The 16,258-nt window shown below is 48.0% G+C and overlaps 1 protein-coding gene across 1 annotated transcript in view; it reads left to right on the top strand.

Moving 5' to 3' along the window:
- Window positions 1-779: 779 nt before the first annotated feature.
- Window positions 780-16,258, top strand: part of kank4 (KN motif and ankyrin repeat domains 4) — a 30,851-nt gene continuing 15,372 nt past the window's right edge. The window contains exons 1-3 of the mRNA XM_056276770.1: window positions 780-795; window positions 1,429-2,601; window positions 2,647-4,986. Of these exons, the coding sequence (XP_056132745.1) occupies window positions 780-795; window positions 1,429-2,601; window positions 2,647-4,986 (3,529 nt within the window). The remainder of the gene's footprint in view (window positions 796-1,428; window positions 2,602-2,646; window positions 4,987-16,258) is intronic.

The raw sequence follows: 16,258 nt of genomic DNA, 5'->3' as shown, positions 1-16,258 counted from the left end.
AGGGGTCACTATTTTTCCTTGGTAGTACACTTATCTCCTCAGACAACCCCTGCACTCCATGCCTGGCTCATATATAAAGCAATGCTAACAGAGGAGCATTCAAAATTAGCATTAGTTAATAAAATGGTCAAAGCCTGAGTCCTGTTGCAGCCCACATGACATCTTATTAGGCATTGTTCGCTTTGGTTTAAAAAGATTGTTGGAAATATTATTTTGGTAATACTCAACATTTTTGCCAGCTTGTTTTTTTTTTCCCCTCAGGGCTCTGGTATGGTCTAACATAAATACATTTTATCTCCAAAAAGCAAATATTTGTTCTTTTGTTGTATGGAGAGATTGAGTAATGCCAGAGGTGGTGATCATATGTCTCAGTTGTTTAATGAAATCAACTGAAATATTCTAAAACAAATGGGGGAATGAAAAGAAAACATTTTAAATTGTTTTAAACACAAACCATTATTTGTGCATGAGCCCTTAGTCTGGTAGAACTAAAAGACTGCGTCAGACTCTTTTGGAGTGTATTTAATCTCCTCTCATGGTTCTGTGCTTTCACTCTTATAAAAACAGAATTACAAGATAAGAGGAGATTTGAGGTTTTGCAGATCACCAACGACACAAATATTTACTGTCCTTAGGAATTGAGTAGGTTGAATTCTGTCCAGGTGCTGATAATGGGTATTATTTCAGTTTCTCACACAACTCTGATTTATTTTTTGTCCAGGCTGCCAGCTCTACAAATACTGAACACAAGTCCATGACAGTGAACTCCACCTCCAGTGATGGACAAGAAAAGTGGTAAGTATCACCAAGCTTGCAGTAGTGCATTCACAAAAAAATCTTATTAACTCCTTGCTCCTCAAATCAGATCTTATTGTTTTCCCTTCACCTGTGAAGGGTGGTAATAAAGGGTTATAATATGCTATTTCCTCTCTGTTTAAACACAACCAGAGTTTTCCTCCTAAGTAGTTTCCTCCTGATGCTACTTGCCCCTGTGTCATATGCATAAGTTGAAATAGCAAAATAACTGTTTTGCATACTGATGAGTGTGTTTGGTAGAATCACAGCATGATTATTGCATCTCAGTAAGTATTATGGTTTTACATAATGAAGTACCATGTGTGCAGCACAGTACAGCCTGTCTTGCGCAAGTGTATAAATGTGACTCATAATGTTATTAATAATAATCTGGGATCTGGCTTGTCTTCATTAGTAAAGTTTGTTGATTTATGCAATAGAAATGTGACTTGTTCTAATTGCATGTCTGATTGATTGGTTAATTGAAATTTACATTTAATTTTTGATCCTTAATATGACTGGATGATTTTGTTATTATCAGTAGTACTAGTAGTCCGAATAGAAATAGTATTTGCAGTGGTATCGGTAGTGGTAATGATCGGTTGATAGATTTACAATGTTTACCTTTTACAGCAAATGGCTTTTCATCCAAGGACCATGATGGGGGAGTTCAGAAGAAGCAGCTGCCCTACTCAGTGGAGACTCCCTATGGTTTCCACCTGGACCTGGACTTCCTTAAATATGTTGATGATATTGAGAAAGGCCACACCATCAAAAGGGTACATATCCAGCGCAGGGTGAAGGGCCCCAAATTTAGTACTCTGCCCAGAAACTTTAGCCTTCCTGGACATGGGCCTAGGCCTGCCCCCAAGGAAAAGGACACTGCTTGGTCTGGCACTTCCACCCTGGGACCCAAACCAAAATCACGGGTGACAGAAGTCCAGCAGATCTTCGACTTCAAGCCCAGCGATGGGGGAATGTCTAGTCAGAGCAACAAAGGAACAACCAGCCAGGGACCTAGCTATGTTTTAGGGAAGCCCAGAGAGGAAGTTAGCATTGGGGCTCGAGGCTTTGAAGAGAAGCCTCTGGGGCTCCAGGGTCGGCCAAACCTTCTCCGAGCCTCCAGCATGCCCATCACGGTGCAGCACCGGAAAGGCTCAGACTCCAGCAGTCCTGACCGAGTGGTGGGCACACCAGAGAATGGCTCATCAGAGAATGTTTTCCGCGCTTCATCAGATATAACAGACAGACGCAGTGTGCCCCAGGACAGGACAGGGCTGCACCAGCAGATCACAGTGGCGCTGAAACGGGTTAGAGAGCTGGAAGAGCAGGTCAAAACCATTCCAGAACTCAAGGCTCAGATCTGCTCCCTGAGAGAAGAGAGGGAACAACTTCTACTTCAGCTCCAGGCCCAAGCAAAAGCCCAGGCCTCCACTTCATCTTCTATCTCAACCCCAAGGTCTCCAGGAGGGCTGAGTCCAGCTCCAAAAACTCAGCCTGAGGGGGTATTTGAAGCATTAGGCTCTGTGCCATTAGAGGAGAAAATGGAGAAGGAGAAACAAGGAGTACTGGAAAGCATAGGGTCACAGATAGAGAGGGGCAGGTATGAATCTGTAAAGACTTCAAAAGCCCAGAGAGAGGTAGCTAGGCCTTCAGAGCAGGAAGAGGAAAGGCAAATACTGCCAGGGGACAAATCTGATGGACAAACTGTGCCATTAGGGAATCTACTAGAGCATGCAAGGGAAAAATTATCACAGGATGGTACAGCACACAAATTAACAACATTTAAAGTGACAATAAAAGAGGGTGAAGGAGTTAGCAATTCTCAAGGTGCTAATGTAGTGAAAGAAGAAAAGCTGGGACATTATCATATTGGTGGTTATGATGATCTGGCTAGTGTGCAGCAGCTGCAAGGCAAGCTAACAACATTAGAGGCTAAGCTAACCCAAGCTAGCCAAGAGCTAGAGAGAACTAACATGCTTTTGGAAGTACAAACGAGAGAAAACAAGTTAAAAGAGGAAAAGATACTGCAGCTGAGTGAGGGAGTGAGAGTGGAGGTGTGTGCCACAGAGAGGGAAAGCAGAGTGAGGAGAGAGAGCATGGACATGGGGATGGAGACCGAAAGAGTGGACTTCCCAAGCCAAGAGACTGAAACAGAATCCCCTGGTACTATAGATCAGGGAACAGACACAGAGAGGATCTGTATTGAAGTGCATGTACCCAGAGCTGAAAGTGTAGAACAGCCTCAAATAGAGACTGAAAGAGTCGCCACAAATGACCAGGTTATAGAGATGGCAGAAGAGACAGCTGTTGTGTGCCTAGCAAGACCGAGAGCCAACAGCGTGGATCAGGGCACAGAAACCGAGAGAGTTGAAACTCAGGACCAGATGACTGCAACACCAGTGGCAGAAAGGATTAACCAAGTCACAGAGACAGAAGGAGAGATGGTGACGGATCATCCAGTGAGGCCAAGAGCCAGCAGTGTAGACCAGGGAACAGAAACAGAGAGGGTGGATACTATAGACAGGGTAACAGAGACAGAGGCAGCGCAGAGGACAGACCAGCAGACAGAGACAGAGGTGGTGAGAGACAGACAGCAGGACAACAATCCAGCCAGGGCTGTAGAAGCAGAGAGTCAAATTGCAGAAAGTGTGAGCAGTCAAATAACAGAAGACAGAACTATTGCAGTCAATGAGAGATTGCAGAATGAGAATACTTATGAAAGAATTGACGGAGATAATATGGATGGTGAATGTGTGGTCACAAATTATGTCACAGAGACCTCTGGTATAGTTACAGAGAGTGTAGCAAACAAAAATGTAGCTTCAGATAATGTAGCTGACAAAGGACACTTCAGTCAAACTGCTGCAATGAGCAAAACTAGAGAAGCAGAAGCTGAGATTAAACAGATCACTCTGCCCAGTGATTCAGAAAAGAGAGACATTTTGCCGCCATATACTACAGTAACTACAGAGATTGTTGAAGCAGAGCAAACTGCAGTGGAGACTGTCAAGGACCAGCAAACAGTAGCATCTAGTGAGATGGTGTGTTTCCAGACCAAAAAGACTGCAGTCACTGACAATACTGTAGTAGTATCAGAGAATTTAGCTGTGAATTCAGAGGCTCCAGTGAGACCTCAAAGAGGCCGAAAGCCCACTACTGACCAGCCACAGCCTTCCCAACTTGAGCTTCAGGCTCCACCATTGCGTCCTCGTAGGGGATCCAGTGACACTCAGCCTCAGCCATCCGAACTCCAGAAACCAACCCAGCCCAAGGCTCAAGTACCGGCCAAATCTCAACTCCAGGCTCAAAAGTCACCCAAACTTGCTTGTGGGGAGTCAAGTGATGCCCAAATTCAGCAGCATGAACCACAGACATCACTCAATGTCCAAACTCAATCCCAGGCTGGGGCATCTAGTGAGGTGCAGTCACAACTGCAACCACAGTCTTCTTCTACGCAACCTGTACCTCAGACCCAATCACCAAAACCCAGTGAAGCCCAAACCCAGTACCAGACCAAGTCCTCTGCACCTCGGCGGGACTCCAAAGAACTCCCGCTCCCACACAAGGGAGCCAGTGAATCCCAATCCCTTCGTCATGGGTCACGTGAAGCCCAGGTCAGCTCTACTCATCGGGGGTCAAGTGAGACATATCCTCAGTCTCAGGGCCCTCGCAGGGGTTCCAGTGATGCTCCGGCACTACGCAGAGGCTCTGGTGAGTCACAGCCCCTTCGCAAAGGCTCCAGTGATTCAACCCATCATCGTGGCATAACTGAAACTCAGGCCCCACGTCGGGACGTGGGTGAAGCCCAACCTACTCGTAGAGGTTCCAGTGAGTCCCCAACCTCGCCTGCGGCCCTAGGTCAAGTTGTAAACCGCATTACAGGGCTTCTGGGGGAGCAGTGGGCACAGCTGGGGAGCAGTTCTGGAGCTCAGCAGGCAGCTGGCCAACAGGAGATCTCCAGCACGCAAAAACAGACTCCAGGAAAAAGAGCAGGGGCAGGGAAAGGGGCATCAGCCAAGCCTGCAGGTAAAGCAGCCTCAGCAGCAACAACAGGAAAACCAGCAGGGAAACCTGGCCCTTCCAAGATGAGCTCTATTCAGAGTCAGCTGGTCAGCTCCCTCAGTGTCCTCTCTGCTTTCTATTCTCCTGGGCAGAAGGCTGCTGCAGCAAACAAACAGCAGGAACAAGGTAGGGTCTGCAGCTCATTTAGAGTCCTATTGGCATCCCTCTTATACACCTCCATAAATGTCTCCATACATTATTGCTGAACTCGCAAAGAAACAATTTAGACTTTGAGTTTTGATTTCGATCTTAAAGGTTGAACTAAACATGAATTTGTTTATTTCATGATCATTTTTCATTTCAGTATGTCACTCCATGACATGAGAGTCAGCACCAATTTCACAGTGTATTTTTGCTGAGAACCACATGCCTCACGTAGAGAAAATAGGCTTGGCGGCACGCGTGAGCTGCCACACAGCCCGCGTTGCTCACGCAGGCTGTATGGCAGCTCGAACCTTTTAACACGGGCACTGAAATGAAAAGCAAGAGGTTCCAGGCAGTGTGGGTGTGGCCTGGGCCTCAGTCTTACACTCAGGCAAATTCAGCTAATGGTTCACACACTAGTCACAATCAAACCCTGACCACAAGGCAGTCTATCTAAGACGGACTGCTTCTGGCTAATTGCAGCTGTAGGTGTTTCTCTCCACTGCCCCAGCCTCCACCTACATTAGTTAAATTCTGTTTTGTGGAGATGCTCTCTACTGTAAATAAGGGGTTGGTTTATTGTTTTATTTTTCAGCTCTACCGAGTGTACCATATCAATGTAAGGATATGCTTCCACTTGGTTCTGCTCTGCATACAGCCGTGGGTGGGGGTTACTGTTTGTGCTCTGTGAAGCATCCTTGCTTGGATTTCTGTGTGGGGGGAGTATTTAAAACTGAATTCAACTTTACAATGGAAGTCTTTCATGATAGTAGGAACACGGACATGATGCAACAGAATGCAAAATACCCCTCAGCAAATAAAATGGCTGTAACTTCATCTCAGTTGGACTGCCTAATTAAATTGTCAAAGAAAAAAGGACCGTCGGGGAAAATCTCGGTTACTCTTCAAAGTTCTTTATCGCGTGGTTTTCTTTTGATACTTTCGAATTGCAAAATTGTTTCGATTTCCATTATAATTTCTTATCAATATGCGAAAAGGGGGCTGACATGTGCTTCTCAGTCAGTCTGGTATCTCATGTCCATCTGGTTTGCTGGCGTGATACGAAGTGATGTGGTTGGATGGAGTCAGAAGTGTCTACCCCAACTGTAGTATTCAACACTGGTATCTTAACTGCAATACAAACATTTTTTTAAAAAAAATTGTACGGCTCCAGAAATCAATTTGCTATGCCACCTTTGAAACCATGCCAATGTTCACCGCGGCCCACGTTTGTTTTCTTCATGGCGTGGCTCCGTGGAGTCCATCTCATCGTCAAACATTTTCATCGTTCAGCCCGTCTTGGCACAAGCTTCAATACTGTAGCGTGTGGACAAAAACATAAGCTAATATACAGACCGTGATGAGAACTACAGTGCCCAGCATGCTGTGTACGTAAGAGGAGGGGCACGCAACCATATGTTTTAGCGCGGTTCTGTACTGGGGCATTCTGGGGATTGTCCGGGTCGGGGACTGGAAGCAGATGGCTGAATAAAGCACGTTATTAATCGCGACTCCCTTGCCTGTCGTTTATGCACATGACATGGTATCAGAAGATCTTCGAATCCACTTACCTCTATAATCGGGAACGGAGTTGGCAAAATTTAATCCCCCCGAGGCATTTGATTTCACGCAACCGGCGGCATGGCCGATTTGGATTCAGAGGTTTTCCCGGTTTCGACTAGCAACCAAGCTAAATGGGGAGGACGGTGAGATCCAAGTCAATTCCTTGATATACGCACTGGGGAAAGATGCAGAAGCTATTTTTAATTCATTTACGTTCGAAGAGGCTTCTCACGCTAACGATTATGACAGGGTGGTCAGTAAACTCAACGAGCATTTCGTACCACGGAGAAATGTAATCCACAAACGTGCATGTTTTCACCAGCGCTCGCAGAGAGCTGGAGAGACTGTCGAGGCCTTTGTGAGGAGTTTATATGAGTTGGCAGAACACTGCGAGTTCGGGGCATTAAAGGAAGTGCATATTCGTGATAGAGTTGTGATCGGAGTTGCTGACCGAGACGTGTCACAGAAGTTGCAGATGGAAGATGAGCTCACGCTAGGAAAAGCGGTGCAAATGGCCCGTCAGTTTGAACTGGTTAAACAGCAAAATGCGGAAGGAATTACAGCTGAACTGAATGCAGTTAGCAAAGCACAGGGCGCCAATACCAACCGCGACCGCAGTAACGCTAGCAACCACTACAATAAGGGCAACGGAAACGCACAGCGGCCCAAAACAGCCTGCCCCCAATGTAATCGCGCGCACGGGCAGCAGCAGGAATGCCCTGCACGCAACAGGCGTTGCAGGAAATGCGACAAGCTGGGACATTTTGCTGCCGTATGCAAAACCAGAGACGTGAGGGAGATCGTTTACCAGGATGATGCGTTTGAGGGCGAAGCGGAAAGTGAAAGCCGCCCCTACTTCCTCGGTTGCATAGAGGGGATGGATTTTGAGAAAAAGTGGCAAGTGGAGTTACCGATCTGCGGCAAGTTGGTTAATTTTAAAATCGATACGGGGGCGGACATCACTACCATGTCACAGACTGCATATAGGTCACTGCCTGAACGGCCACAGCTGGTTAAAACATCAATCGACCTGAGAAGCCCAGGAAGCACTGCAGTGTGCGGGGAAATTTGTGGCATGCATGGAGAGATGGGGGAAGATGCACAAAATTGGGATTTTTGTGATAAAAGGGCCAAATGCCAACAATTTATTAGTCGCAGAGCTGCATGTGAAATGGGCCTAGTTTTTAGAACAGATCAGGTTAGCGAAGATGTTTTCGGGGACATTGGATTGCTTAATTGTGAACCTGTCATGATTGAGCTTAAGCCCAATATACAGCCTTATGCCTTCAGCATGCCACGCAGGGTCCCTTTCCCTCTCATGCCAAAGGTGGACGACGAGCTGCAACGCATGCAGTCCTTGGGGATCATCACAGAAGTGACCGAGCCCATAGAGTGGTGCGCACCCATGGTGCCCGTAGTCAAAAAGAACGGCAAGATACGGATCTGTGTGGACCTAAAGCGGTTAAACCAGGCTGTTAAGCGCGAGTGGTTTATGCTTCCCACGCTGGAGGACATTATGCCCAAGTTAGCAGGGGCAGGGGTTTTTACAACGCTAGACGCATCGTCTGGCTTCTGGCAAATTCCGCTAGATCCCAGATGTGTAAAACTAACCACTTTCATTACTCCCAGAGGCCGGTTCTGTTTCCAGCGGCTCCCGTTCGGCATCACATCGGCACCAGAGATCTTCCAGAGGGAAATGTGCATTCTGCTGAGAGACCACAAGGGCACGGTCGTCGTCATGGATGACATACTCGTGTACGGCAAGGACCAGGATGAGCACGATAGAAACTTGGAGGCGGTACTGCAGACAATCAAAACATCGGGGCTGAAGCCCAACCGGGAGAAATGCCGCTTCAGCAGGAGTGAGTTGCAATATTTCGGGCACATCATCAGCAAAGACGGCATCAAACCAGATCCAGGCAAGGTGAAGGCCATCTCAGACATGCACAGCCCCGATAATGTCCCTTAGGTGAGACAGTGGCTGGGTATGGTAAATTATCTGGGGAGGTTTCTACCCGAACTGTCATCAGTGCTACACCCGGTGAGTGAGCTGCTGAAGAAAGACGCAGAGTGGCAGTGGGGGGAGCCCCAACAGCAAGCCTTCACCAAGGTAAAAGCAATGTTGTCTTCCACTCCTGCCCTGGCATACTAGGATGTAGCAAGGCCCACCATTGTGAGCGCGGACGCTAGTAGTTACGGGCTGAGGGCAGCACTGTTGCAGGTTCAGGGGGACAAAGTTCAGCCTGTTGCCTTCTGCTCCAGAACTCTCACAGATGCAGAGAAGAGATACTCTCAGTTAGAGAAGGAATGCCTTGCAGGGGTGTGGGCCTGTGAGCGGTTTTCCCGTTATCTGTTAGGCTTAGCTGAGTTTAGCTTACAGACAGACCACAAGCCCCTGGCCCCCCTCATTAATGTATATGATCTGGACAAAGTGCCACCGAGATGCCAGCGGCTTCTAATTCGTCTAATGCGTTTTAACCCAAGAGCAGTGTATGTTCCGGGTTCACAGCTGGTGGTGGCCGACGTCCTTTCCAGGAACCCACTCCAGGACGGCCGCGGGGCAGACACAGACGGGGATATGCGTGCGCATGTCGAAGCTGTGATCGAAACCAAACCGGTGTCGAGCACGAAGCTGGACATGTTAAAGCAAGCCACGCGTCAGGACGACACAATGCAGAGGGTGATCGGGTACACCAGAGAGGGATGGCCGAGGCACGTGCCCTTTTATCTGCATGGCTACCACGCTGCGAGGGCATCGCTGTCCGAGGCAGACGGGCTGCTCCTGTACCAAGACAGGATTGTAATTCCCCCCCGCGTATCAGGAAGACATCCTACACAGGATTCACGAAGGGCACCAAGGCCTTACAAAGTGTCGTGAAAGAGCCAGGATGTCTGTCTGATGGCCCAGCATCGGATCGGACATTTACCGGAAAGTTACACAGTGCACATTCTGCCAAATAAATAAGCCCTCACAGTACAAAGAGCCCCTACGTACAACACCACTGCCGCCCGGCCCATGGCACAAGATTGGGGCAGACCTTTGCGAGCAGTATGGAAAAAACTACCTGGTAGTGGTTGATTATTATTCCAGGGACATTGAGATCGCCCAGCTACGGACCACCTCCAGTCTACAGGTGATTGAGCAGCTGAAAGGTATGTTCGCATGATGGGGCGTCCCTGGGGAACTCATTAGTGACAATGCCACACAGTTTACATCAGCCGAATTTAGGCAGTTTTGTAGGAACTATGATTTCCGCCACACAACCTGCAGCCCCCACTTCCCCCAGGCAAATGGAGCTGCCGAAAGGGCCGTCGGGACGGCCAAAAGAATTTTGCGGCAGCCTGACCCTTACCTAGCGCTGATGTGCTACCGCGCCACACCAATTACTGCCACAGGTGCGAGCCCCGCGCAGCTCATGACCGGCCACCAGATCCGGACCAACATGCCTGTGCTGGAGAGGAAACTCCAGCCACAGCTCTTCGACCACAAGGAGGTGGAGAAGAATGACAGAAGGGCAAAAAGAGGCTTATAAGTTTTTCTTCGACAGGAGACACTCTGCACGCGCCCTAACCGAACTGCACTCAGGTGAGAGGGTACAAGTCAAACTAGACGGGCAAAAAGGGTGGAACATGCCCGCAGTCATGGTGAATCCCTCAGGGGAACCACGCTCCTACACGGTGCGTACGGAAGACGGGGCTGTCTTCAGACGGAACCGCAGGCACCTGCAATCCGTGCCTGCCCCTGCAACTGTTGCAACCCAACCAGCCAGAGACAGCAATGACTTGCAGCAGGAACAACTCAGCCCACCGGTCGCCACCTCATCGGGCACTCCCATGGAGCCGGACGTGCCAGCAAGGCCCTCTGGGTTCACCATCACCTCCAGTGGCAGAGTTGTAAAACCCCCAAAGCGGTATGATGTTTAGATACTGAGTGAGCAATGGGGCAGAATAATTCCCACACTCAGTCGAAGGGCTGGGCAGTCTACCCCACCCTTCAGGTTAATTTTTGAATTTTGAAGTGCATGTCTTCATTGTTAGCTGGTTATGCTGTTAATTAGCAAATTGCTAATATGGTATTGCTGTTGCTATGTTTTATAATCTAGCAATGTTATTGTTTCCATTGGAACATACACTCACCAGCCACTTTATTAGGCACACCTGTCCAACTTCTCGTTAACGCAAATTTCTAATCAGCCAATCACATGGCAGCAACTCAATGCATTTAGGCATGTAGACATGGTCAAGACGATCTGCTGCAGTTCAAACTGAGCATCAGAATGGGGAAGAAAGGTGATTTAAGTGACTTTGAACATGGCATGGGTGTTGGTGCCAGGCGGGCTGGTCTGAGTATTTCAGAAACTGCTGATCTACTGGGATTTTCACACACAACCATCTCTAGGGTTTACAGAGAATGGTCCGAAAAAGAGAAAATATCCAGTGAGCGGCAGTTCTTTGGGCGAAAATGCCTTGTTGATGCCAGAGGTCAGAGGAGAATGGCCAGACTGGTTCGAGCTGACAGAAAGGCAACAGTAACTCAAATAACCACTCATTACAACCGAGGTATGCAGAAGAGCATCTCTGAATGCACAACACGTCGAACCTTGAGGCAGATGGGCTACAGCAGCAGAAGACCACACCGGGTGCCACTCCTGTCAGCTAAGAACAGGAAACTGAGGCTACAATTCGCACAGGCTCACCAAAATTGGACAATAGAAGACTGGAAAAACGTTGCCTGGTCTGATGAGTCTCGATTTCTGCTGTGACATTCGGATGGTAGGGTCAGAATTTGGCGTCAACAACATGAAAGCATGGATCCATCCTGCCTTGTATCAACGGTTCATGCTGGTGGTGGTGGTGTAATGGTGTGGGGGATATTTTCTTGGCACACTTTGGGCCCCTTAGTACCAATTGAGCATCGTGTCAACGTCACAGCCTACCTGAGTATTGTTGCTAACCATGTCCATCCCTTTATGACCACAGTGTTCCCATCTTCTGATGGCTACTTCCAGCAGGGTAACGTGCCATGTCATAAAGCTCGAATCATCTCAGACTGGTTTCTTGAACATGGAAATGAGTTCACTGTACTCAAATGGCTTCCACAGTCACCAGATCTCAATCCAATAGAGCACCTTGGGATGTGGTGGACCGGGAGATTCGCATCATGGATGTGCAGCCGACAAATCTGCAGCAACTGCGTGATGCTATCATGTCAATATGGACCAAACTCTGAGGAATGTTTCCAGTACCTTGTTGAATCTATGCCACGAAGGATTAAGGCAGTTCTGAAGGCAAAAGGGGGTCCAACCCGGTACTAGCAAGGTGTACCTAATAAAGTGGCCAGTGAGTGTACATGTTCTTTAAAAGGAGGGAGATGTGATGAGAACTACAGTGCCCAGCATGCTGTGTACGTAAGAGGAGGGGCACGCAACCATATGTTTTAGCGCGGTTCTGTACTGGGGCATTCTGGGGATTTTCCGGGTCGGGGACTGGAAGCAGACGGCTGAATAAAGCACGTTATTAATCGCGACTCCCTTGCCTGTCGTTTATGCACATGACACAGACCATCTGTATATATTGTACCGAATTCGGGGGACAACGCAACCACAGGAGCTGCCGGGAAGCGAACCTGAATCGCCCGCACCGCAGGAGACATCGCTAACCGCTCGACTAAAGGTTTAGACCCACCAGGCAGTGGCCAGCGTGTCTACTTATCCATGCACGTTACAATATCTTAGCGTTCATGGCGTTTTCACCAATCACCCAGCTAACACGACACTTTTTTCTAAATTTATTTCTAGTTTTTCCCCTTATCCCACCCGATTAACCCAACGGCACATGTCCGGAACTCTTGTCGAATAACTCCCCTGGCTCACGTTTCCACAGGAAGGAGATAGTCGTAACACCAGCTTCCTTCGAACTCGTGTCGGCTGCTCTCGCTAGTTTACACGCTGAAGCCTCGCATGGATTGCATCACCTTCAGGCAGCGCCACGGAGGTCCGCCATTTTGTCTGCAGCCAGATGCATCTCGGCAGCAAAGGAGACGTAGGGAGAATGCGTTCGGTCGCTTGGCTGCAGGCGCCCGGATAGGCCAGAGGGGTCGCTGGAGAACGACGAGTCCCCGAACACTACACCGAGCTACACCCACTATCCCTCGGGTAAGGGGTGGCCTAATGAATGCCTTACCCCGTGGACGCTCTGGCCGGGACCGGGTACGGCGAGTCTGGGAAACACCCTTTTTTTTATCTTGTTTTGGTTTCTACTTCACAGTGGCGCCCCCAGAAATTTTTCATAGGGGTGGCCAAATGGGGCCACTGAAAATCTTGGGGTGGTACACCAAAACCAAAAGCCATGACTGAATTTCGGGAATTCTATAACGCTGTTGTAGTATACTGTATAGGCTAGTTGAAAACTGTCAATATGAGAGTTAAGAAAAATATACAGTATTGATTTAAATGAACAGCACCTAATGTAAAATATCAGATAGAAGCATATTATGCATAATCAGAAGCATATTCTGCATATGCGATTCGTGGCTGGGGGGGCCAGGGATAGTATCAGGGTGGCCGTGGCCACCCCTTGAGGGCGCTACTGAGCGTCCATACGTTGTTGTATGACGGTATGTAGCGTGGAGCAGCGACACAAGACGGGGGGGGGGGTGAATCGGTACAGGCCACAAGCAAAACTCAAATAAAATGTTGTGATTGTGTGGAATGCAGTGTAGATAGATAGTGTCCGGCCCCACATTTATTTTATGTTATGGCGGTGCTTGTGAAATATGTGTCATTGTCAGCCGCTGCTATACTTTCCTCTCCTGCGTGCTCTGGCTAATCTAAAACAGTTGGAGCTGTTTTAAGATGTTGATCTATTAGCTTTGAAATTTCATAGCCAGCCTGCTTTACAATCACTTAACGTTAAGTAATGATATTGTGACAGCCAAAGGCTTCCTATTACATTAGCGTCGCCCAGTGTAAAGCCTCCTGCTTTTCTTTTTTTTTAAAGCCCTGGGTTACTTTAGATTAATTTGAGGAGTCATTTTAATTTGTTCACGTCACATCTTTGGATCCCGGTTTCTGTTAGGAACAGCACTTCTTTTTGGGGTGGGTCTGGCTCTGGTGGACGGCATCTCTGTCATGATGATGATAAGAAGCCTGTGGTCCTGGCAGCACAGCTCTCTATGCACATCTGATTTACATCATATCAAAGACCCGTTTCACTGACATGGATCGGTCCGGGCCCCTGGCAACTTAAATACTTACTGCATGATGGAAGTAGAGATGAAACGGCACACTGAGCACAGACAAAAAAATAAAATCACATGGTTGGCTGGCCGCCGAGTCAAATATGTATTTCTCATTTTACACATAATAACTACTCACTGATAAACACTTAAACGCATGCACACACACACACACACACACACACACACACACACACACACACACACACACACACTCACCTGCAGCCTGACTTGCAGGTTCACGTGTTTAACGTGCTCATCGTGTGTGTTTCTTCTACTTCAGATGGTGTTGGAGCTTCAGTGCAGAGTCTTTCTGCTGTCACGTTCAGTTTATGCTCAGACTTCATGTGAAGTTCACTGGTGAAGTAGGATGTAAGAGGGTGCTAGCGTGCTTCTCAGTTGATGTGTTGGGGGCGGGGGTGGCATTTGCCCAGGGACATACCGTATGTAATTCTCGCTGGTCTTTATATTTCCCGTCTATGATTCTCACAATTTCAGTGCGGTTGCTTACTACGTGTTTGACTTTTGAGATTCCCAGTCTGGTTTCCATTACCTCTGCATCACAAAAGTATCCCACTACTGCATATACGTATATACGTATATATATATATATATATATATATATATATATATATATATAGACACACACACACACACACACAGAACCCACCTCCATCACATGAAAAACCCAAACTGTGCCGTTTTTCAGTTAAAACCAGTCACTCCCGGGGCGTCCAGGTGGCGTGGTGGTCTATCCTGTTGCCTACCAAAACAGGGATCACCGGTTCGAATCCCCATGTTACCTCCATCTTGGTCGGGCGTCCCTACAGACACAATTGGCCGTGTCTGCAGGTGGGAAGCCGGATGTGGGTGTGTGTCCTGGTTGCTGCCCTAGCGCCTCCTCTGGTTAGTCGGGGCGCCTGTTCGGGGGGGGGGATAATGTGGTCCTCCCACACGCTACGTCCCCCTGGTGAAACTCCTCACTGTCAGGTGAAAAGAAGCGGCTGGCTACTCCACATGTATCGGAGGAGGCATGTGGTAGTCTGCAGCCCTCCCCGGATCAGCAGAGGGGGTGGAGCAGCGACCGGGACGGCTCGGAAGAGTGGGGTGATTTGCCTGTATTCAAGTGGGGAGAAAAAAAGGAAACCCCCCCCCCCCCCAAAAAAAAATTAGTCACTCCCGAAGTAGGGATCAGAGATTGAAATAGCAATTCTTATCTTAACTTTTTTTCCCAGCAGTTGTCATCTCAGCACCCACAGCAAAAAAAGCACCACAATGTTATGCAGGGTTATCTCTAAAAATGAAATTCTTCCTCGGTGGTTGGTGGTTAACACGGTGGTTTACATCTTCTCAGCTGGTGGTGTGCAGTCTTAAGATGTATGTTCTTGGCATATAGTTGTGAGAGCCCCTGCGTGGTGTCGGCTGTGGTGCAGGAAACAGAGATCGCTACACAGGGCTCAGAGCCCAATGGTGGGTCGATACAAAAATAGGCCCTGTAGGGGTTAAGCTTCTACAATGTCAATATGGCTCATAATGTGATGTTTTGTTCCCCGGCTTGGCAGGTCTAAAATGGCCTTGCCCTGCATTGCAGTGGTAATCACAACTCTCGGTCTGTCCAGTTGCTTTTCACAACATGCAGCCGCCAGCATACTTGGGGTGTCCTACGTTTGTCTCTGTGCAATACAGTCATTACAATCATATCTATAATTGTATATCAATAGAGTACAGAAAATAGAAAAATAGAAAGGCCAGTAGGCTGTGAAACTCTCCCTGAGGCAGTGTATCCACTCTAAACACATTGCTTATATTTTATTTTTATTATCATTAAAGATTTTTGCCTCCGTGTGAACCATTAATTATTGTACTTTTATAAAAAATGTTTATTTTTCTCCCCAATTGTACTTGGCCAATAACCCTATTTTCCGAGCCGACCCGGTCACTGCTCCACCCCCTCTGCTGATCCGGGGAGGGCTGCAGACTACCACATGCCTCCTCCGATACACGTGGAGTCGCCAGCCGCTTCTTTTCACCTGACAGTGAGGAGTTTCATCAGGGGGACACAGCACGTGTGAGGATCACGCTATTCCCCCCAGCCCCCCCCCCCGAACAGGCGCCCAAACACGGATTCGATCTGGCAATCCCCACTGGTAGGCAACGGAATAGACCGCCACGCCACCCGGACGCCCTATATTTTATTTTCAACGTCATTAAAGATTTTTGCCGCCGTGTGAACTGTTACTCATTGTACTTTTGTAATTTTAAGGTTGTGCTAATCCATAAACTTGATTGCCTAAGTACGGTGGTTACTGGTCAGGTGACAGGAAACCCGTCTTAATACCCATTCGCTTCAGAAACTCCGTCAGCGGGATCTTTTCGAGACTGTGAAGCAGATGCCGTGACTATGAAACTTTTTTGCCGTCATCGCTAACCTGTTATTTTCTTACTGTTTGTCAT

This window comes from Lampris incognitus, chromosome 3 (assembly GCF_029633865.1).
Source record: "Lampris incognitus isolate fLamInc1 chromosome 3, fLamInc1.hap2, whole genome shotgun sequence".
Lineage (NCBI taxonomy): Eukaryota > Metazoa > Chordata > Actinopteri > Lampriformes > Lampridae > Lampris > Lampris incognitus.
This window is presented reverse-complemented; position numbering and strand designations above follow the sequence as displayed.